The following is a 21,777-nucleotide window of genomic DNA, read 5'->3' on the forward strand; positions in this document are numbered from 1 at the left end:
TGGACTAGCCCCTCAGGGGTCGCCTACTCTAGCCCTTCGTGATACAGGAAGGAAACTGAGATCCAAAAGGGTTCAGAGACCTACTTGCCAGAGGTCAAGCAGGGAGGGAAAGCAGAGTCACACTGAGCTGGGGGCAGGGCTCACCTGGAGGCTCTGGGTGTCTCCATGGTCCCAGCCACCCTTGTTCAGTTTCTGTTTTTCTGGAAGATACCAAAGAGGTGTGTTGGGCTAGGCCTCTCGTCGTGGGAGCTGAGAGTAGCACTGGAGGGGAGCGGGGGAGCTACCTTGGTGCTGTAGGGAACGGAGCCCCTCCTGGGCCTGTGTGTGCAGCTCTTCCAGGTGAGGCGGCCGCCCACTGGGAAAGAAGACATTGTCCTGGTGCTCATCCACCACGGACCCTGGCCCCTGGCCGGGCCCTCCACTCAGACGCTTGTCGCTCTCACCCTTGGCTGAGCCTGGTGGGATGGAAGAGGGAGAGAAGTGAGGCCCAAAGGCATCTGGGTCCTCAGGATGCACAGGCACCGGACAAGGGCACTCACAGTGCCCAGACGGCACAGGGCCCCCGCACATACACGCAGTGCCCACTCTGCCAATCTAGACACAACCCACAGCTCTGGAGTATGTACTCAATACACACACCGTCCCGTGAACATACAAACTACATCCAAGCACACACAGATCTGAGAACCACACCTCAGCAAGGGCCCCACAGGGCACCACACCCAAGGTACACAGGCCCATTGTGTAGGCACATAACACCCACAGGCTTCAATATGTATACAAACAAAGCACCCAAGTACAAATACATCTGTGTATACACATTGCACACAAGGGCCCCACAGAACACACCCAGCCCCCACGTATATATACAGCACCCACAGTCCCCATTCTACACATATACAAACAACACCCAAACATACACACAACTGCGTATCCACATGTCACTCAGGGCCGCAAGACACTGAGCATACATACAGCCCATAGCAAACACTACATTTCTCTGATCTCTGGACCTCAAGCTCCACTTTCAGGGCGAAAAAAACAAAAACACCCTTTTCATACATACCCTGACCCAGGTCCAGGCAAAAGAGACCATGGGACACTAGGAAGAGATGGAGTATCTCAGCTCTGGAGTATCTCAATTAGCAGGAGTCATAACCAGATTACCAAGAGGGACAAACCAGGGATATGGCCTCTTGGGTCCCCTACTCACCCATGTGGCTGTCCTTTAATGGAAGAATAAGCAGGGTAAGGGAGAAGAGGGACCCAGGCCTCTACACCCCCAGAAAAGGAGGCTCCAGCCTCTCTTGGGAGAACAGTTCTAGGCATCCCCCTCTCCTGGAGCCCTGCCCCCCTACAGAGGAGCCAGAGATCCATTACAAATGATCCTGTTACAGGCCCCGCCCATTGGGAAGCTGGTCACCTAATCCTGGGAATGGGGGGGCTGTGTCAGCACTTTGCAGCTCCAGCCCCCCTTTAAATGGAACCCACAGCACAAGCAAAAGCGCTGGGAGGGTCATGTGACCCTGGCAGCACCCTGTAGAGGGGCAGGAACAAAACAAGCCCTTTAAAGGGCCACGCCCAGGGACCAGGGTCTTCAGTTCAAGCACCTGCCGGTTCCTCCTGCCCCAGCCCATTCTTCCACGGTCAGCCCCTGGGCATCCACAGGCGTCCCCCAGGTCAGAGCTAGGTCTCTCCTCATCCTTTCACCTAATCCCAAGCCCGATTTTACAAATCGGGAAACAGGCTCAAAGAGGAAAGGTCTTGTTTAAGGTCACCCAGCAAATCACAGTCAGACTAAACTCCAGGACTAAATACCAGGTTCCCAGTAGGGATTCCTGGGTCACACTCAATCTGGGGGTCCTCTAGCCACCCCCCCCCCAAAAAAATGTCCAATAAACTCTGGTCTCCATGTCTTAATCCAGGCCTGAAAGCCCACCTTCTAGGACAAGGAAGTGGGCATAGGTCCCTCCTCCCAAAACTTCACCCCCATGCCTCTAAACAGAATTCCATTGATCATGCTTCCCAACTTCCAGCGGTACTGTCTTACCCTCTACTCTGCTCCCCACAGTTCTTCCTCCCAGACACAGGACCCAGGAGGGGATGCCCTTCCCCTTGGAAGTGAGGTGCTGGGATGTACCCAGGAAAGCGTGGGTACCCTTGCAGGGAGGCCGATTTGCCCTCGGGCTGCAGGCTTCAAGGTTAGACACCTGGATCCATTCTCCCAAACACAAGCAGAGCCCAGACAAAGGCAGCAGCAAAGCGGCGGGACAAAGGCTGGACGGGGGAGCCCGGCCTCGTTACTGGTCCCATCCCCCATCTATTACCGTTCCCCAGCCTTGATCCCCCCATTCTACATCAGGGTCTGGCAAACGGAGTTGTGGGGGAGCCCTTCTCTCCCCCCACCCAGCCACACCCACTCACCCTTCTTCTTAAAGAGCCCGAGGAGCGCCGGGAGGTGGCGGCCCAGGAACACCACCATGACCGCGGGCGCCACTCAGACGTCCCTACCCCGACCTCTCAGAACGCCAGGCGACAACCTAGCACGAAGGGATGCGGGTCCACCCGCCAGGCGCAGCAGCAAGCCCGATCCAGGCAGAGGGGCGGGGCTGCCCTCCAGGACCTCCTCCCACCTTCGCCGCTGGCCCCGCCCCTTTGCTGACCCCGCCCCTCAAGTAGAATTCAGGGGCGGGAACCCTCTCGGACTCACAGGGTAAGTAAGGGCGGAGCCTGTGGGTGCTCGGCTCTGGTGGGTAGTATGACTAGGAGGGCTGAGATACTCAATCCCAGGGGCAGACCACCAACCCTGCCCCCAAGTCTTTTCTAAACAGTCAGGAGCCAAAGCGAAGGCAGGGCTCCCAGCTGCCAGATGGTAGGTAGAAGAGCCACTCGACTAGACTTGGCATGGTGCCCACCCTGGGCCCTGCTGGCTGGTGAGGGCAATTCCCCGGGGAAGGGGTTCGGAGCATGGAGCAGCCAGGCAGACCAGAAATGCCTGCGGGTGACACCTGAGGGGATGGCAAGGCCACTGATGGAGGCCCCTGCAGAGGGGGGAGCCAGCCAGGGCACAGTACTGGGAAGCCGGAGATGCCCACAGTGGCATCACACTGACTGGTGGTAACCCTCACGTGTAGGTTCAGCCCCACACGTTACAATGTGACAGCAGCACAGAGCAGCACTGTGAACTCTCTAAGGTCACACAGCAAAGCAGGCCTTCAGTGTAGACCCCCTGCTCCTCCAGCCCACGATTCTCCCCACTGGCCTCCCTCTGTGGCTCAGTGACTCTGCTGGGTCACCAGGCAGGGAGCACAGAATCAACCAAGAAACAGTTCATAGGTGAGGGCAGTCCGGGCAGCAGCACTTTGAGGGAAGTCGGGTCCAGGTTCAAATCCAGCTCCATCACACACAAGCCACGACCTCATAGAGAAACAAGGCCAATAACTCCTCCTTATAAAATTATTGTACCCATTCATTCGATCAGCTAGTATTTATTAAGCTAGTCCTGGGGGTTATACCTAATGGAAAACTATATTTTGTTCACCAGTATATGCCCAGTGCCTAAATTCGTGCCTGGTACATACCGCACACTCAATAAACATTTGATGAATTGATGAATCCATGAATGAAGTCAACTAACAACATAATTTTAGATAGTGGGGACTGAGGACTGTGACAGGAAGGGGATGCCTTCAGGGGGCATCAGGGAGCGCCTCTCCTTTGGGACTGAGACTGAAGAAGGAGAAGGATGGGGGTGGGCACCAAATCCTAGACCTGAATTACAGACATTCGGCTGTGTTGGAGAAAAGTATCGAAGTCTAGAAATTGTGACGGGTGAAGAAAATGTCCCAGTCTATGGCTGAACTCCTCATTCTAAGGGTGTAGTGTCCTGCCAATCTATTTACACAAAATAAAAGATTAAGACTCAACTTTGCTAAAAAACAAAACAAAACAAGACAAAACACAGAGAGAGCGAGAGTGAGAGAGAGAGAGAGAAGGAGCCAGCCAGCAAAAGTACAGAGCCCTCTAGACAGGGCATCCATCGGCAACTGTAAAGACCTTGAGGCAGGATGGTGGGCTTCCCCGAGCAGAGGCAGGGGTGGCTGGAACACGGTGAGACAGGAAGAGAATGGCAGGAGGTGTGAGGAGGGCAGGAGCCAGACCTGGGAGGGCCCCACAGGCCTTGGCAGAGCCTGAATTTTATTCAGAGCCCCGGGAGGCTGGTCAGTAAAAATGAAGGTCAAGCTGGGTAATGACCCTGTTAAAAGAGATCCATCCCCCTGGCAACTCCAAAAGGTGTAGAAGAGGAAGTCTGTGAACTACACAGCGCTGCCCACCCCTCCCCACACCCACACTTGCCTGCGGACATCCCTCTCGCATAGCATCTTTCTCTCTGAGTTCCTCGGGACTTAAGAATTGGCAGTGGCTCCGTGCTCCAAGACCCTCTGTGGCCCCTTCCCCCTTTGCTGCCCCACCTCTCAGAGAGCACTCAGGAAGATGGCTGAGCCCTTGCTCTCTGGAAAACAAAACTTCTGTGGAGCTGGAGAGTATATATGCACAAATCATTGCAATCTAAACAACCCCCATTTTACAGATGAGGAAATGGAGGCCAGAGAGGGCAAGGTGGCTTTTGCACTCAGGACAACTTGAATCCAAAAGCCATGCTCTGCCCGCTGAGTCAGCTACAAACCTGATCTCCCTCTGCAGAAGGGCTGAGGGACCCCATCACCATAAATCTGAGGTTTCTTGACCATTTACTTCCCTCTTCCCTCTCTCTTAGGCCAGACCCATCCACCCCTCTTACTAGTATTAGTCCCATTCGACCAGAAAAGAGCAGTAGACCAACGCTTGCAGGGTGATAAACTCATGCCAGGCACCATGCCAGGTGCTGGTGGAAGGCAAACAGTCTCTGCCCGCATGGATCTTCCTACAACATCAGTCCTGTGAGGCCGGTAAGCTCCTGGTAACTGACCATGGACCTGTGAGGCTCAGGGAGCTAGGTGACTTCCCAAGCTCTGGCTGGCTCCAAAACTGGAGCCTTTAACCATGCAGGACACAGTCATCCTCACCTTCCTCCTAACCAGGGAAAGCAAAGGCTGAGCTCCTACTAAGTCAGGGATGGGGCACATCAGTTCCTCAAGGTCCCAGGCCCAAGGCTGAGAGTCAGGGCCATAGCTGCAAATTCCCCAGCCAGATCCAAGGCTCTCACTCTTGATAACGCCTGGTTGCCCAGCAACACCCCTCCCTTCACCCGCCCACAGCATGGCCAGAGCCTGAGGCCTCTCGGAGCCACCCCAGACACAGGTCTACACACCAGTGGCTTGCTAGGGGAGGGGCTCAGCAACCTGAATCTCAGGTGAAGGACAGGTACCTCACAGAGAAATCCAGGCCCAGAGAGTGGAAGGACCTCTGCCAAGGGCACACCTTCTGCTCTAGGAGTCCAGAGGTACAGACTAAACCTCCCTTCACCCTCCACCTGCTTGAAGGAGGGAGGCTTCCAGGATGTGAGAAGACACCTTGCCCCTGGCCACGCCCCCCTCGCCCCCCCTTTCCAACACAGGGCACACCAGGAAGCAGACAAGCAAGTTCTAGAGCTCTGATCCGGTCTACCAGCAGAGGTAGGCGGGCACACACCTCCAAAATGTCCACCGGGGCCAAACCCACAGGTGGGTGCTCCCAGGACTACATCCACAGAGCACACGGAAGCCACCTAGTCCATGTCCTCTTCATACGTGAGCTGGATGCAGACTCACACGGCCCTGCCAGCTGGCTGTGTGCATGAAGGTAGGTGGGTGTACCCACCAATCTGGGGCTTTCCCAGTCCTGGAGACAGGAAGGAATGGGGGAGGAAGGCCCAGCCCTCAAGGCCACGCGAACATTGTGCGCATGTGTACTCACTGTCCTGGCAACATCCTCCATGGGGTGAGGCCTCAACCTGCCCCATTCCAGAGCAAGGGGCGGGGGCGATGGCACACCCACAGCCAAGCAGGCCTGACTCAGGGGAGAGGAATGAGGGGGGCGGGCACAGCTGCCCAGGTGGCCTCGCTCAGGAGCTGGAACCCTCCATGGCCTGACCTTGTCCCCTTCACCACCCTCCCTCCACATTCTGACTGTGCCGCTGGCCAGCCCAGGAGCCAGGATTCAGGGTGTTGAGAAGCTCTAAGTCTCAACCCCGGCTGCACGAGTGGACAAACCAAGGCCCACGGGGGCGGGCCTTCCCATGGGAACAGAACCCAAGCACATGTAGATTTTGTTCTCTTAGAGCAGCGGTTCTCAACCTGTGGGTCGCAACCCCTTTGGCGGTGGAACGGCCCTTTCACAGGGGTCGCCTAAGACCATCCTGCATATCAGATATTTACATTACGATTCATAACAGTAGCAACATTACAGTTATGAAGCAGCAATGAAAATAATTTTATGGTTGGGTCACAACATGAGGAACTGTATTTAAAGGGCCAGAAGGTTGAGAACCACTGTCTTAGAGGCAAGACAAAGAGAAATGAACGTAACCAAATGTTTCAGGTGGAGGCACTTTTACAATTCTCAAGACACTTTCTCTTCTACAGTTTTGTACACCTAACAAGAAACCTGAGAGGTACCTGTGACATTCCCTTCTTACAAATGAGCAAGAGGCGGCACCAGGGAGAGTGACTTGCTCAAGGTCACCCAACCAGGAAGTGGCCCAGCTCACATTCCAACCTGGGTCTCACTCCAAAGGCCTTAGCAGTCCTAAGTCTAAGGGAGTTGGGTCGGGACCCCAGCCTGAGTCCCTACCCAAAGAGGGGGAGCTCTGCACCTACCTCTGCAGAAGGGGAATCCCCCTCCTTCCTTCCCTCAGTGGGAAGCCCCACCCAGCTGGGGCAGAGCTGACAGGCCGGTTCTACGGTAAATATTGGGGGGCAGGGAGTGCCCCAACAGGGAGGGAGCGATCCCATCCCACAGACGCCTAGGGGAACGGCAGCAGTGCAGGGAGGAATTAGCTACAATAATATTAATAAATGTCATAATGAGTTTCCAGGTCAGTATCTGCTCCCAACAATGATATAATAATCTCTTTGGGCCAGGAGCAATTCTGACTTTCCAAAGCTCTTTCCTTTGTTGCTTCAAGGCATGACTATCCCCATATAAATGCTGGAGAGGCCTATATTCAGCCACCATGAAGTCAGGAGAAGGAACGGCTGGGGGTCCTGAGATCTGGATTCCAGGCTGAGGACAAATGAATCAGTCTCCCCGGGCCTCAGTCTGCTCATCTGTAAACTGGGACTAACCCACTTGGCACAGTGCCTGGGAAAGTGAAAGCCATGCAACCAAGTGTAAACACAAAACGTCATTGGAGGGAGCCTCTGCCTCTCAGAGTATGGAGTAAAGGGCCCCCTCTGCCTTTCCACTTACAACACAAAGACAGTAAACTAGCAATTACAGAGCCAATTAACTGAGACACACATGGTCTCGCTCCCCGAGGGTCAGTGACTTGCCCAAGGACACAAAACCAGTAATGGCAGAGTCAGGATGTGAGCCCTCTGACCAGAGGACAAATCATGTTCTCTTGCCACCAGAGGCCTCCTCTCCCACCCACTTCCAGACCTCTCTGGAAATCTCAAGTGGAGTTAAGGACCATTAAGATAAGGTCTGATAAGGGACACTTAACACAAGCTCCCTATCAGCTCCTCAGTGCCTTGGCCCTCTCTGGCAGACCTGACGCCCCTGTTTGGGAGGGAAGGGAATTGAAGCCCAGACCAGATATCCCCCTGCTCTGAGATTCAGGAGTTCTGGGGTTGAACTCTCACTGCCCCTCAGCTGCAGCGTGATCCTGAGCCAGGCACTGCCCTTTTCTGGGCCTCGGCTTCTTCACCTGTGAGGCGGGAGGGTGGGAGAAATACTCTCTAAAGAGCCCGCAGTATGTACAACTCTGTTCCTGGAAGGCAGGCAGTGGTCCCTCACTCTGAGTCAGCACCTAGGGCAGCAAGGGGGTTCAGCTTATCTCAGACCCTCAGACCAGAGAGGGAAGCCCAGGGCTCCCATGTGCAAGTTCAGACGTACAGTTAGCCCTAAGTCTCGCCCCTTCACTGGAAAGGAGCTGTGGGATCTACCAAAGACCCCCGGTGCCCGAGGTCCAGAGGCAGGGGCAGAGGTGAAAAGACTTTCAGGCAGTCTGACTCCACCAAAGACTTGGTCATTCCCTCAATCTCCTCATCTACAAGGCGAGAATGAGAAACCCTACCAGGAGGAGGTCCAAGTGGAAACCTCACAGAACAATGCACTGGAAAAGGCGGGTAGTGGGAAAGGGGGAAGCTCCCTGGGCTCTCAATTCCATTCCTCCACCAGTCCCCCAAACCGTCCAGGACCAATTGCCCAGCGATCTGGGGAAGTGAGGAGAGGGTTGGGCCGGACCATCCCAGCAGTACCGAGGCCTCTCCCCTCCATCCTCACTCTCACTCTTCTCCATGGTCCAAGGGCCTTTGATCCATGGAAGGAACCCTTCCTAGATTCTCAGTCTTCCCTCCCACTTTCCACCTGCCCCGCTCTGAGCCCTAAGGGCTTCCATGTTTAGTCCTTAACCTCCTCTCCTCCCCTTCAGGGCTTTCTCCACATGTGTTCTTACGAGTCCAAATCCCCCAGAACCTCGGGCTTTCTTTACCCAGAGGACAAGCAGACGCCCCAATCCTAAGAGGAAACCCATCTATCTCAAACCGGATTAAGGGCACAGGCTTTGGGATCTGACAGGCCTGGGTTTGAATCATGATTCAGCTACCTCCTTGCTAAGTAGCCTCGAGCAAGTGCCTTCACTTCTCTGAGCTCCTCCTTCCTCATCTGTAAAGTGGGCAGAATAGTAACTTCTAGCAGGTAAGACTGTTGGAAGACAGATGAGTTGATACAGAGTTTAGCACTGGGCTTCATTCTTACCTCTGCATTATCTCTGTTACCATCCTCCCACCAAGCAGCATCAAGCACGGAGCCTTTACAGCCCTCTCTGGCCCTTTCTCCCAACATCTGATTAATCCCAGGTCCCAGCACTTCTGTCACCTCCTCCACAGTGTCTCTGCAGCTGCCACTCCTCTCTACTCCCACAGCCCCCACCCTTCCCTAACCCTCACCTCATCACCTCTCCCCTGGATTACTGCAACAGCCTCCTGACGACTCTGAGCTTCCACTCTCACCACCCCACCCGCCAACCTGTCCTGCCTTGCACCTGCCCCCACCCAGAGCCATCTTCCCAACACATCACTTTCATAGGCTCCTCCCTTGCTCAAACACCTTCACTGGCTCCCTTTTGGCCTACAGACTCCAGCCCTCTCAGCTTGCCTTCCCTTCTTTCCCTCATCCTCTCACAGACTGATCAAATGATAAGTACTCAAGTGCCAGTTCCATACCTGGGGTTATGATAGTAGAGGCTGAGGCTAGGGAGGTCTTGGAATCCTCAACACAAGCAAAACCAAAGGGGCTGAAGTTTGCATTCACCATGGAACTTCTCCCAGGCAAGAGCCTCAACTACTTTTTCTCTCCAAACTCCATGCTCAGTCTCAACTCCATGCCTTTGCTCACAACCGTACCCCAGAGATGAAATGTACCTCTCATTTAATCAACAATTCGGGACTAATTCCAACCTTGCAGATACTTCAAAGACCAAATTAAGACCATCTCCCTAGTTTCTAAAACGGACCCCAACCCAAAAGCCTTTGGATATATGACCTAGAATATGTCCCAGCCTCCACTTACTTCTGTGTTGCCTTGCCATTGCGTTTGTTTTGTACACCTTGAAGCCTGGCTGGCTTTTGAGCTACAGCAGGAACTCGAAGAGCACAAGGGCTGCTAAAAGCCCCTGGCCTCTTCCCTCAGGGCCAGCGGGCAGGAGACTGTAAACACAGCCCTCCTAATCTCTCTCTCCCCACCACAAATGGTCACAAGTCTGGGCCCACAGTTGGTTCTCAGGAAACCATCAGTTGAGTGGCCATGGGAGGGCAGATGAAGAGCCCCAGCCCAGCCCCCGCCCCCCCTCAATGCCGACCTCAGAGGAGAGGCAGGTGGGCAGAGCATGGATTTCAGCATTGCTCGGACAGGGAGTCTATTGGAAAGTCCTCGAGTCTCTCATCAACACACCTTCTGAGGAATCCTTAGAGAGCCTACCAGGACTTAACCCTTTTCCTACTGTTATTTTGATTATCAGGATTAATCTTCAAACCACAGCAAGCAAATGAACTCGGATAAGCCCATCCTCTCCCCTCTCTAAACCTCAGTCTCTTTAGCCATGAAATGGCTAACCACACTGTAAGGGTCCCAAGGAGTCACCCAAGCTAAGCCCCCCCCCCCCAATTTCTAAGAAAGACACCCCGCCATTGGAGTCAGGTAGTTGCAGAGAAGTGAAAACAATCGGCTCAAGGTCACGGGAGCCCATACCAGAGCCACACTGAGAACCCAGACCCCCAAATTCCCAGCCCAGAGGAATGAGATCATCTCATTCAGCATTTTCTAGGAATGTGGGCCATCCTGGGAAGCCATGGGTGGATTCTCCCACCACAGCAAAGGGGGGCCCCCACCCCACCTCCTCCGTGATTCTCTCACTTCCAAAGACCAGCTGATACCTGCCTCTGTTGGAGACCCTTTATCTTGAGGGGGGGGGGGTGTTGAATCCCACCCCAGCCCCATCTCTGGATTCACCAGGTGGGGGAACTAGGCACCCTCGACAGTCTCTCCTCCAGCACCCCTTGGGATTCTGAGGGATACCTCGAACTGCCGCACCCGCTGGGGGAGACCAGGAATCCCCTTTCCCAGCTCTAGGGTGGGAGGCCTTCCCCATTCTCCCCCCCACCCCCCACTTGGAGGCTGGAATGTGACCCGCGGAGGGATCCCGCAGCACGCTGGGAAAGGATGTGTTCCAGCTGGGTGGCTGCACTGAAAGGGGGAGATGTGGCAGCGACCACAGGGACCGCGGGGCGGGGGTGGGGGGTGGGGGTGAGGGGGGCGGCGCAGGGCCTGAAAGGCTGCGGCGGAGCGAGTGGGGGTGGGGAGGGAGCCCAGAGAACCAGAACCAGAACCAGTCCGACTCCCGATTGCGCCAGATGGAGGTGGCCCCGAGCCTCCAGCCCCTGCTTCCTGCTTCTCCCCTTTACCTTTGTCTCCCCTCCCTCCCACAAACTTTCTGCCTGTTGGGGGCTAAAGCCTGAGAAACAAGTGTGTGTGTGTGTGTGTGTGTGTGTGTGTACATGCCTTAGGGTCTGTCTGTAACCCTGAGTGTGAGTCTGGTTGTTGTGCAGTTCTGAACCTGTGGGTACCTCTGTGTACCTAACACGTTGGACAACTGTACCTACATGACTAATGTGTGTGGACGGCTGTGTCTGAATCTGTGATGTGATGTAGTTCGTGTGACTGTGTAAATCATGTGCACAGATACATGTGTCTGTCTCAGGATCTGTGCGTCCTGCAGCCATGGTGTGGGTGTAAACGTGTATGTGATTTTGGGTCTGTGTGTCCATACATCGGAGTGTTGTGTGTGGCTGTAAACTGTGAACATGTACATGTGCCTGCCCATAGGTGCTGCATGTGTCTGTGTGTGCAGTGAGGAGTCGGGTCTCTGCGGGGAATGCCCGGCCCCACACTCACACGCGCCCAGCCCCGGGAGGGGGCAGCAGCGGTGGCGGCCGCTGCGGCAGGCAGACCCTCCTCCCGCCTGCCCCGCCCCCACCCCAGCCCCTACCTGCGGGCCGCTTCCCCGACCGCCCGAACCGCCAGAAGCTGCGGGCCCGGGGGCCGCTGGGGGCCTTCCTCTTGTGGTGTGAGTTGCCCATGGCGGGCGCAGGAGCCGGCGCGGGAACCCAAGCACAGCCCAACCAGCCGGGCCGCCGGGCCCGCAGCCCCGGGAGGCAGGCAGAGACTCGCGGGCGGCCACCGCAGGCGCCCCCAGCCCCAGCTCGGCCACGCCCCCGGCCTCTGCGGCCAATGGCCGGGCCAGGGGCGGGCCGGCGGAGGGGTGGGGCCTGGCTCGCGTCCCGTAGGCTCCGCCCCCAGGACCTGGGAGACCAGCTGAGCCGCCCCGCCCGGAATGCTCCCCCGGAAAGGCAGGGCCTGTCCAGGTGAGGCAAGCAGGTACCTCGCTCTCCCAGCCCGGGGGCCGCCAATCTGAGGACTGCAGTGGAATGGAGGTAACTGGGCACCAGGATCCAGACAGGCGGGTTCCGGAGCCCTCCTGCTACTGAGGCCCACTAAACACTACGCTGTGAGGGTCACGTGTCTGTGTGTGCATCTCCTGTCTCTGTGCCTGCGGTACAAATGTATCAATCTGACTATTTCTGTAATAATGGTGTTCCAAATAATAGCAGTGTGTACAGGCACCGTGTAACCGCTTCCATGCATTACTTCATTCATCCACAAAACAATTACGTGAGGGAGGTACTTCTATCATCCTCATTTTACAGATGGGGAAATTGAGGTTCCATGAAGTCAACTGACTAGTCCAAAGTTAAACAGCATTAAGCTACAGAGCTAGGGTTCAAACCCAAACTGACTCCTATGCCCACTGCTCCGTGCTACCACTCCTCCAGCTTATCTATGCCCCTGTATGACCTGGAAGAAGGGCATGTAACTGGGCATTTGTAACTGTGCTTGAATGTGGCTATCTAGTTGTGTACCTGTGTATACATCAGTGACCCTGAATATATGGTTCCCTCTTTATGTAATCACCTGCGTGTAACTGTGTGCCGATATCCATATCATTTGGTCTGTTTTCACATGTCTGGATGTGTATTTTTGTGTATCTGCCTATGTAACTGTGACTGTCTCTCTCGAGGTGGCCGGATATCACTGGCTTTATGCATTTGAGTGGGTAACAACCTGCCTGTGTGCATGTAAGTGTAAATTTGTTTATCTACAAATTGTGTAATTGCACGTGCTTTTGTGTATAGATATGATTGTACAATTATGTTATATTGAGCGTATGCCCATGTCTACATGTGTGTAAGTTTAAGTAATGGCGAGTAGAGTAGATAGACATATATAAAACCAGCCATGTCTGTGCATCTGTGGAGCTGTGTGCCCCTCATGCATCTCCCTTTATGCAAGTCTTTGATTTTCAACCCCAGGCCAAACCTCACCTCTTTGGAAAGCCTTCCTGGCTGCCAGGCTGCCCCCGTCTCTGTGTCCTCGTGAGCACCCTGTGCCCAGGGACCTTCCCAGAGCCCCACAGCCTGGAAATAACTCTCCTTTACTATCACTCTGCTCTGTCCCTCCAACTAGGGGCAGCGTGGTATAGCAGAGAGAATGCTGGGCTGGGAGTCCAGAGCCCTCAGTTCTAATCCCTACATGGCTCATCCTTTCTGCCACCTAGGCCAGTGGTCGGCAAACCGCGGCTCACGAGCCACATGCGGCTCTTTGGCCCCGTGGCATGGGCCACGAAGTTTCAATCGCACTGGATGTGCGCGCCCGCACGTGGTATTTTGTGGAAGAGCCACACTCAAGGGGCCAGTTTGCCGACCACTGACCTAAGCAAAACCCGCCACTACAGCATGCTGCCTCTTATGCCCAGTGGCTCCAGAACACCCTGCCTCCGCAAAATGGGAGAGTCAAAGCTGTTCTCCCCCACTCTCTGATGCCCATCTCTTGCTAAGAGTCTGAGGCTACCAACAGTGCAGCCTCTGAGGGGCTGTATTTTATTCCTCCATCCAGAAAATACTCACTGAGCACACACTATATACCAAGCTGTATACACAAGGCTCCCTGCTTTGTACAGAGAAGAGGGTCCTAGTGCCAGAGATCTCCTAGCCCAATTTCACGACTTTACAGATGGGGAAACAGTGGCCCATAAAGGGAAAGGTGGTGTAGGGGAGCAGAAAGAACACTTAAGGGTAACATACAAGCCCTAACCGGTTTGGCTCAGTGGATAGAGCGTCGGTCTGCGGACTCAAGGGTCCCAGGTTCGATTCCGGTCAAGGGCATGTACCTTGGTTGTGGGCACACACTCAGTAGGGAGTGTGCAGGAGGCAGCTGATCGATGTTTCTCTCTCATCAATGTTTCTAACTCTCTATCCCTCTCCCTTCCTCTCTGTAAAAAAAAATCAATAAAATATATATATTTTTAAAAAGGGTAATGTACAAATCCCTCAGCATGAATTGAGTGAGGACAGGAGGCCATGCAGGAGCTGCCCCTGCCCACCAGTTCGACCTCATCTCCAACCACACCCCGCTCATTTCAGAATTTCAGCTACACAAAACTGCTTGCCACTCCCCAGTACACACCTCCAGACCTTCACACATGCTCCTTCTGCTTCCACCTTTGCCTGGGAGATTCCTTGTGATCCTTAAGGCCCGCTCCATAGTTAACTCCTCCATGAAGTTTTCCTTGCATGCCCTGCTCCCACCGGCATTAGTTCTGCCTGCTGACAGAGACCCCCAGCAGCTGTCTCAACCAGAAAACAAATTTCTCAAGGGCAGTGATGGTCTCATTTCTCTTAGTAACCGCAGGCTCGGTCGACACAGTAGATATGCCATACATGTTGAGCAGAAACTGGGGGAGGTGCAGATGGTTGGGCTTGCATTCTGGTGGAGGTGGTGATGATGGCACTTAAGTACTGGTGGAGGTGTAGCCTTTGCTACAAAGGCTGTGCTTGCTCCAGGATCCTAGAGGAAGAGTCCTGCCCAGAGCCATGAGCTTGGGAGAGCTTGGGGTAGGCCTGGTGGGAAGAAGTAGGTAGTATGGGAGGCAAATGCACCAGAACTCCTGGAAACACAACACTGAGCCTGAGAGCCTCATGACCCTCTTGGAAAAGGGTGGTGAAGGCCTCACCTGGCTAAAGGCTTGGAGGAGAGGGTGTCCTAAGCACCCAGGAGGCCCTACATGGAGCAGACCCCACCAGTAGCCTCCTGGGAATCATGCATTTTGCCTGAAGATTTGAGGTTTAAACCCTTTGCAAGTGATTTTCAACCCTTTTCATCTCATGGCCCACATAAACTAATTACTAAAAATTCTGCAGCACACCATGCCAAGCACAGAACCGGGCACCCTGCGAGTGGAGCTGACAGCCTTTGATGAACCGGTCCCCGAGGACAGTGGACACAAGTGGAATGTAATAATTGGGGAGGTGGACAGAGATGTCCCCCTCCCGCCCGATGAATGTTTCCACCTGCTTCCTTCCCCGAGTGAGCCAAAGGGCTAGAGGTGGCCATGGGGTCTGTATGGCAGGTAGAGGTGTGTAGACCTGCTCTCCCCACCCACCACGTTCGCTGTGGCCCACATAATAGACAATGCCTCTTCTCATTAGTTTCAGCGGCATGTGACAGGCCGGGCGCAGCTGAGCCAGCTCCCAGGGTTTGGAGAGAAGGGGATTTCCAAGGGCAGGTGGTGAGGGGAGGCTCCTGCTCAGCCCTCTGCTGAAAACAGAGTGTAGATTTTTCTGGCCACAGGATTAGCCACCCCAGCTCAGCAAACCTTGCTGGCCGTCTAGCTTCAGGGGCCAGGGGAAAAGAATATGGGGGGCGGGAAGCGGGGCTGCCTGAGGGGATTTCCAGAAGAATGCTGGGATGTGTGCCGTGGATGCAGGCTCAGGGCCTCCACAAGGAGGGAGAGGCAGCTGGAACCGGAAGGTACCAGAAGGTGTCGAGGGAGGGGAGGGGAAGGCAGCCTTCTTCGCTTCAGCTTCCTGCTCATCTCCTTCCACCCCTGCTAGAGGCACCTCTCTGGGATGGGATTTTCCATTTGAAGTCTGAACTGGAATGGGAAAGCTGACAGGTGTGGGCTCCTGTTCCTCCTTTGGGCCTCAGCTGCCCACCTACATGTGCTCTGAGGGCTCCCTGTGACATCTCACGCCATCAGTTCTGAGCGCCTAGGATCCAGAGATGCCCATAAACCGGGGGCGCATATCAGGTCACCCACCTATCACCCAAAGCCACTTAGAGCCAGGCCCTGTGCTCAGCAGAGGGAGAGGACAGTCAACCCAGTTCCTGCGCTCAGGGTGTTTAGAACAGTGAGGTGTGGTGATTTCTGTACCCCATAGGACCCAGACAGTCAGCCGGTCCCAGTCCCTAGCGGGTGCCTTGCCTGATCCCAGCGCTGCAAATCCCTCTACCCCAGCTTCTCCTCATCCTTCGATTTTAGTTCACGTGTCACCTCCTCAGAGAAGCCATCTCTGGTTTCTCACTGGGATCATTATTCTCCTTCTTTTGTCACATTTTTTACCCTTAATTGCCTCCATGACCCTGGTTTCTGCTCCTCTCAAATTGTGAGAACTGGGACCTTGTCTCTCATTCATCCCAAGACAGTGGCACACAGTAGGTCCTTATACGTAATATTAAATCATTAATAAGTATTTGTGAAATACCCCAGTGAGGCTCCCTCTCCCATCTGGACCCAAGACAGACAATGCCCATCCCTTCACAGGGGCCTGGAGGAGATGATCCCAGACTCCTCTATGGAAGTCACTCCCCCAGTGGATGATACACAGACCCCTTCCTCAACAGGGAGACGTGGCATTATTACACTGCACTCTCCTCAGCCACCTTTCAGTGACATCCAAGCCACTGGGTCCCCATGACTTGTCCATGAACAAAGGTAGGCTCTCTCTTCCTGGACACAGTTCCCGCCCCCGTACCCCCCAGCACCTACCAGCTTGCTCCTTCAGCCCATTCTCAAACTCACAGAATTCTAGAACTAGAAAGGATCTCAGAGGCTATACTAGTAAAGCCCTATCTTTCTCAAGACAGGGCATGTCTGGACTAGAGCGAGGCAGGACTCACCCCAGGTCATACAGCAGAGCAGAATTCAACCTCACACCAAGGGCAGTTCTCCCTGAATGAGTGGCCAGAGTGCTTCGGCTTAAATCTGCTGGGCCTGGCGGGATGGCTCCTGAGCTCTCACTATCAGTAGAGAAGCCCTTCACACTCCCACCCCCCAGCCCCTGCCCATTCCCCAAGAGAAATCTTCAGGTGGGCGACAAATTCCTTTCCCCAAAGTTGGTCCTATCTAAGACTCTGCAATGACTCTGCAACTCCTCTGCAGAGTCAGACACACATCCAACCGCATGTTGCTTTGTTAGGAGAGTGTGGCATCTGGTAGCAGACTGAGTGCTTCTGTCACTGCCATGCTGTGAACATCACTTCCACACGGGTGTCTTGGCCTGTCTTGGCCCAGATATTCACATTACCCTGGACAATGCTTAACACTATCTAGTAAAGAATATGTCTTTTCAAATGAATGAGGCTGAGTGACCTTGGTCAACTTACTTTTCCCCTCTGGGCCCATTTCCTCACGTATAAATGGTGATAAATGCCTATCTCCCAGGGAAAACATTCATGAAAATGCCTGGCCAGGGTCTGGCACATAGAACCTTCTCTTCAAATCAGCCAGCACCCTGCCCTTCTTCCACACCCTGCTCGCCTCTTCCAGAAAGCCTCCCCTGATTAATGGGCTCCCGTCCTGGCATGTGGCCCAGAAACACTTCCTCCCCACACTGGTCTCGAGATCAGATGACATTTCTGGAAAATATGGATTCATGTTTGTTTACCTTTTCTTACACCTGCCTCCTGGACAAAGGTAAGACTCCACTTCTGTGGATCCCCCCTCAGGAATCTTCATCACCACGGGTATGTGAGGTGTAACCAAGTGAGTTGTTTTCCAAACACGGGCCAGGATGAACTTAGCTAATGCCAAGTCCTCGGCATCACCAGCCCAGAAACCTGCCACTGTCTGGACCATGCTGCCCATTCACAAAGCACTTGCATGTCTGTTATCCAGTTTGATCCTTGAAACAGCCCTGTGAAGCCAGGATTTATTGTCTCTATTTTACAGATCAGGAAACTGAGGCGTGGGGAGTAGTTAATAACCTGCCTGTGTCTCCCAGTCTCATGGCCCGAGGGGGCAGACCAAAAGGCAGCAGAGCTGTCCAAATAGGCCTCAGAGTTCATTCCCTCCAGACTGTGTCCCAGATCAGTGGTCGCCCACCGGTGGTCCTCGGACCACTGGTGGTCCGCGAGGTCCGAAAGGTTGGCGACCGCTGCCCTAGATCACAGGTGATTAAACTTATAAACACTATAATAGCAACCCTTGCATTTCTATGGTGACTTCACTTTTCTATAATCTTCACATCGTCTCTTGTGAGAATCTTGGAGAGACAGAAAGGTCACACACAGACCCATCGAGGCAACGTCCCCTCTCTTTCCTGCAACAGCAATGGAATCAGTGAGGCCACAGAGAAGTTGCTTGTCACGGGACTGGCTAGCAGCTGAGCCAGAATTTGAATTCTCATTTGACTCTGATACTCTTCCCACTCTATCAAGTTCCCTCACTTCTCTTTGGGCCTTTCCCCATCTGTGGAATGGGTTGGGTGAGAAGATCTTTAAAAGCCTTAACCTCTGGTCCATGTCCTTGGGAGTGTTATGAAAACAGTACCAGTTTGGGAGACAGATGGTTTGAGTTCAAATCCCAGTTTAGGCCAGCAATTTTCAACCTTGTTCATCTCATGGCACACGAACTAATTACTAAAATTCTGCGGCACACCAAAAACTATATTGTATGTTTTGCTGGTCTAACAAAACATTATAATTCTGACTCATTCACATGGGACGACTATTGTGTTGGCTGTTTTTTTGTTTTGTTTTTAATATTTCTATTGATTTTTAGAGAGAGAGCAAGGAGAGGGAGAAAGAAACACTGATGTGAGAGCCATGCCCCCTGCCCCCCCCCCCCCACACACACACACCACCACCAAGGAGCTCACAACTAAGGCACCTGCCCCACCAGGAATAGAACCCCACCCCCACCTCTCTGACTGACCGGGAGAGCTGGAGTAGAACCAGCAACCCCTCTGTGCACAGGACAACACCCAACCGACCCCAGTGGAGCCACACCGGCCAGGGCTGTTGTCATTTTTCTATTTGACAGTCTAAGGCAGCCGTGGGCAAACTATGCCCGCGGGCCGGATCCGGCCCGTTTGAAATGAATAAAACTATTGAAAAAAAAGACCGTACCCTTTTATGTAATGATGTTTACTTTGAATTTATATTAGTTCACACAAACACTCCATCCATGCTTTTGTTCCGGCCCTCCAGTCCAGTTTAAGAACCCATTGTGGCCCTCGAGTCAAAAAGTTTGCCCACCCCTGGTAAGGGAAAAGAGGTCAGTCCCCTGACCGTACACAGTCAGGTATGCATGTTTTAAAACATTCTTGCAGCACACTGGTTGAAAATCACTGGTTCAAGCCAATCACCCACTCACTGTCCCTGAGCCTCAATTTTTTTCATCTGCAAATGGGTTCAAATGAGAGCATGGATATAGGCCTCCTGGCACATTCAGAATAATCAATAAATGTCAGATTTCCTCTCTTTCCTTTAGAAGTTTGTGCAGGCCAGTGAGGAGAGTAAGGAGATTCTGGGAGACAGGTCCTCAAAAGTCTACTCCAAACTCAGTCTGTCCATTTTACAGTAGGGGACTCAGATTAAGGGAGCCAAGACCTGCATCTCTGGGTCCTTGGTTGAAAGAATGTGATAAGGGAGATAATGTCCTTCCCAGCAAAAGCCAGCCTCCCAGGAATTTTCTGTGTATCCCTCCTCCTCATCGCCATTTGGGTATTTTCCCCAGAAAGAGTTAAGCTTTCTCTGGGTTCCCCTTCTGGACCAGCAGTGCCAGTGGAGATTAGAGAGATCAGATTTATTTCTCTTAATAAACAGAGAAGAAGGAGAGCCAGGCAGGTGACGAGGAAACAATTGGAATAATAGGAGGCTGGAGCAAAAAGGAGCAGGACTTCTTTCTACCAGTCGTACCTGGGGCCACCCCCAGACCTGGGAAACAACAGCCTGGGGCAGGGGAGGTGTTTCCCGCACGTGGGCTCAAATCAGGCTGACCTGCTGCCAGGACAGCCCAGTGCTACCTGCTGCCAAAACACAAGGCAAGGGGAGGCCTGGCCTCTGCCCCAATGACCTCTAACCCAGGCTGTTGGAGGAGGGACCTACAGGTCAGCTTCTCCAGCCTTTGCCTCAAGGCCGGTCTCCCTGAAAAGGATCTGCCACTAGCCTCCCGTCTCCAATCCTGAGAGTCTGACCACAATCCATCCTGTTGCACTTCTGATCCACGACCTCTTGAGTGAGACAGAGATGACTTCAGATGGAATCCCAGTGGGGCAGCCCTGGGACAAACCCCAGGTCCTGTTGAGACTGCAGAGCACTTGGAAACACCCCCCACCCCCCCCCACCCCCCCCACACACACACCCCAAACCCTTCCTCAGAGCCCAGCCCAGCCATCCCAGCCCCAGCACCCTGACGTCTATTGGTGGCTGGGCTGCAGGGGAGCAGGGCCCTCATCCAAAAGGAAGATCAGGCCGGATGCAAGCACACAAGAGGCTTTTCACCCTCTTCCTGATCCCTAACGTGTCCTTTAGTTCTCCTCCAGAGGAGATAATTAAAGGACACTGGGTGAGTAAACACGGGCAAATGGGATGGGCCGCACACACCGCCATTTCCTCACCTCGGGCGCAGCGGCCAAACCGAGGTGAAGGTAGACTTCGAAGCGTGGCCAGCCCCAGGGGAGCCCCACCCTCTCACGGAGACTCAGGTCCCCTCCCTCACATGAGGGAAGAACCAAGCAAGTGGACAACAGAAACGTGACCCCCGCCGGGATGGGCCAGGCCAGGGGAGCCCAGAGGCAGGAGTTAGCTGATGTCTTTTCAGTGCCCACCCAGCCCAGGTGCAGCCTCGCGGTTAACTGGGGCCACAGTTCCCCATCTGTACGGACACATCCAACAGCTCACCACCCGGAAGGTCAATGTTTGTGGTTTGGCACAGGTGAGTGGTGAGAGGGACCAGGTGGGGAAAGGTAACACTGTTAGCTTTTAAGAGCCTGAAGCATATGCTCCGTGACGGGTCCTTGGTGGGGCTGGAAACCCAGGTCCACGCAGCCGGCTGAAACACTTTTTGAGTGTACTTGATGTTCCAGACCCAGAGGGACCCCCACCAAAGCCACAGGGCCACTCGCCTCTCCTCCTGGCCCCAGGCCAGAGTCCATCTCTGACCCCCTGACTCAGCAGAGGGCAGAACCTGGGGGAGCCTGGGGGATGGGGGATGCCTCATCCCCACGGGCCAGACTGCCTGCACTTCGCGATTCGGCCGGGGATCCCGGCCCCAGCAGAGGGTCCCCCCCGCGACCCCCTAACGTGGGGCAAGGCTGAGTCTGGGAAATGCTGCGGGGCGGCTCGGGATGGGCTTGCCTGGGCTGAGCCCTGGGCCCTCCCTGCCCCGGCATCGGCGCCTCGGGGCTCACCCGCCGCCAGCAGCCGCGGACCCCAGCGGAGACAGCCGGGCTGCCACCTGGGCGCTGGCCCGCGCCCAGCCCAGGTGCCCGGCGCCTTACCTCGGCCTTTGCCCTTGGCCTTCCTGGCCTTGTCGTCCGCCTTCTTGGCCCGGGGGGCGGCGGGTTCGGCGCTCTCGGCCCCCGCCGCCTTCTTCTTGCGCCGCTTGCCCCGCAGCCAGTTGAAGGCGCGGCGGAGGCCGGAGCGGGACTTCTTCCTGCGCGCGGGGCTGCCGGGGCCCCCCGGCTCCTCGGCCGCAGGTGCGGCGGGGGGCGCGCGGGCCGCCATGGCGCGGCGGGCGGACCTGGCGGCGGGTCAGGCCCCCAGCGGCCGGGCGCCCATGCGGGGGGCGGGCGGGCGGCGGCCGCGGGAGACGCGCCCGGAGAAAAGTTTGGGCGGCGGAGGCCGAGCGAGGAGCGCGGAGCGAGCGGGCGGCGGCGGCGGCGGCGGGAGGGGCCGGCCGGCGGCGGGCGGGGCGCGGGGACCGCCCGAGGGAAGGAGCCCGGGGAGGGAGCGGCC

At 54.9% G+C, this 21,777-nt stretch overlaps 1 protein-coding gene across 1 annotated transcript in view; it reads right to left on the reverse strand.

Moving 5' to 3' along the window:
- The window catches only part of NHSL3 (NHS like 3), a gene marked incomplete at its 5' end in the record, with an annotated part of 27,564 nt that extends 6,018 nt beyond the window's left edge, over positions 1–21,546 (reverse strand). Inside the window, 3 exons of the mRNA XM_081086320.1 lie at positions 145–200; positions 285–455; positions 21,321–21,546. Of these exons, the coding sequence (XP_080942446.1) occupies positions 145–200; positions 285–455; positions 21,321–21,546 (453 nt within the window). The remainder of the gene's footprint in view (positions 1–144; positions 201–284; positions 456–21,320) is intronic.
- Positions 21,547–21,777: the final 231 nt, after the last annotated feature.

The sequence above is a fragment of the Myotis nattereri genome, assembly GCF_964212035.1.
Source record: "Myotis nattereri genome assembly, chromosome: 3".
Classification (NCBI taxonomy): domain Eukaryota; kingdom Metazoa; phylum Chordata; class Mammalia; order Chiroptera; family Vespertilionidae; genus Myotis; species Myotis nattereri.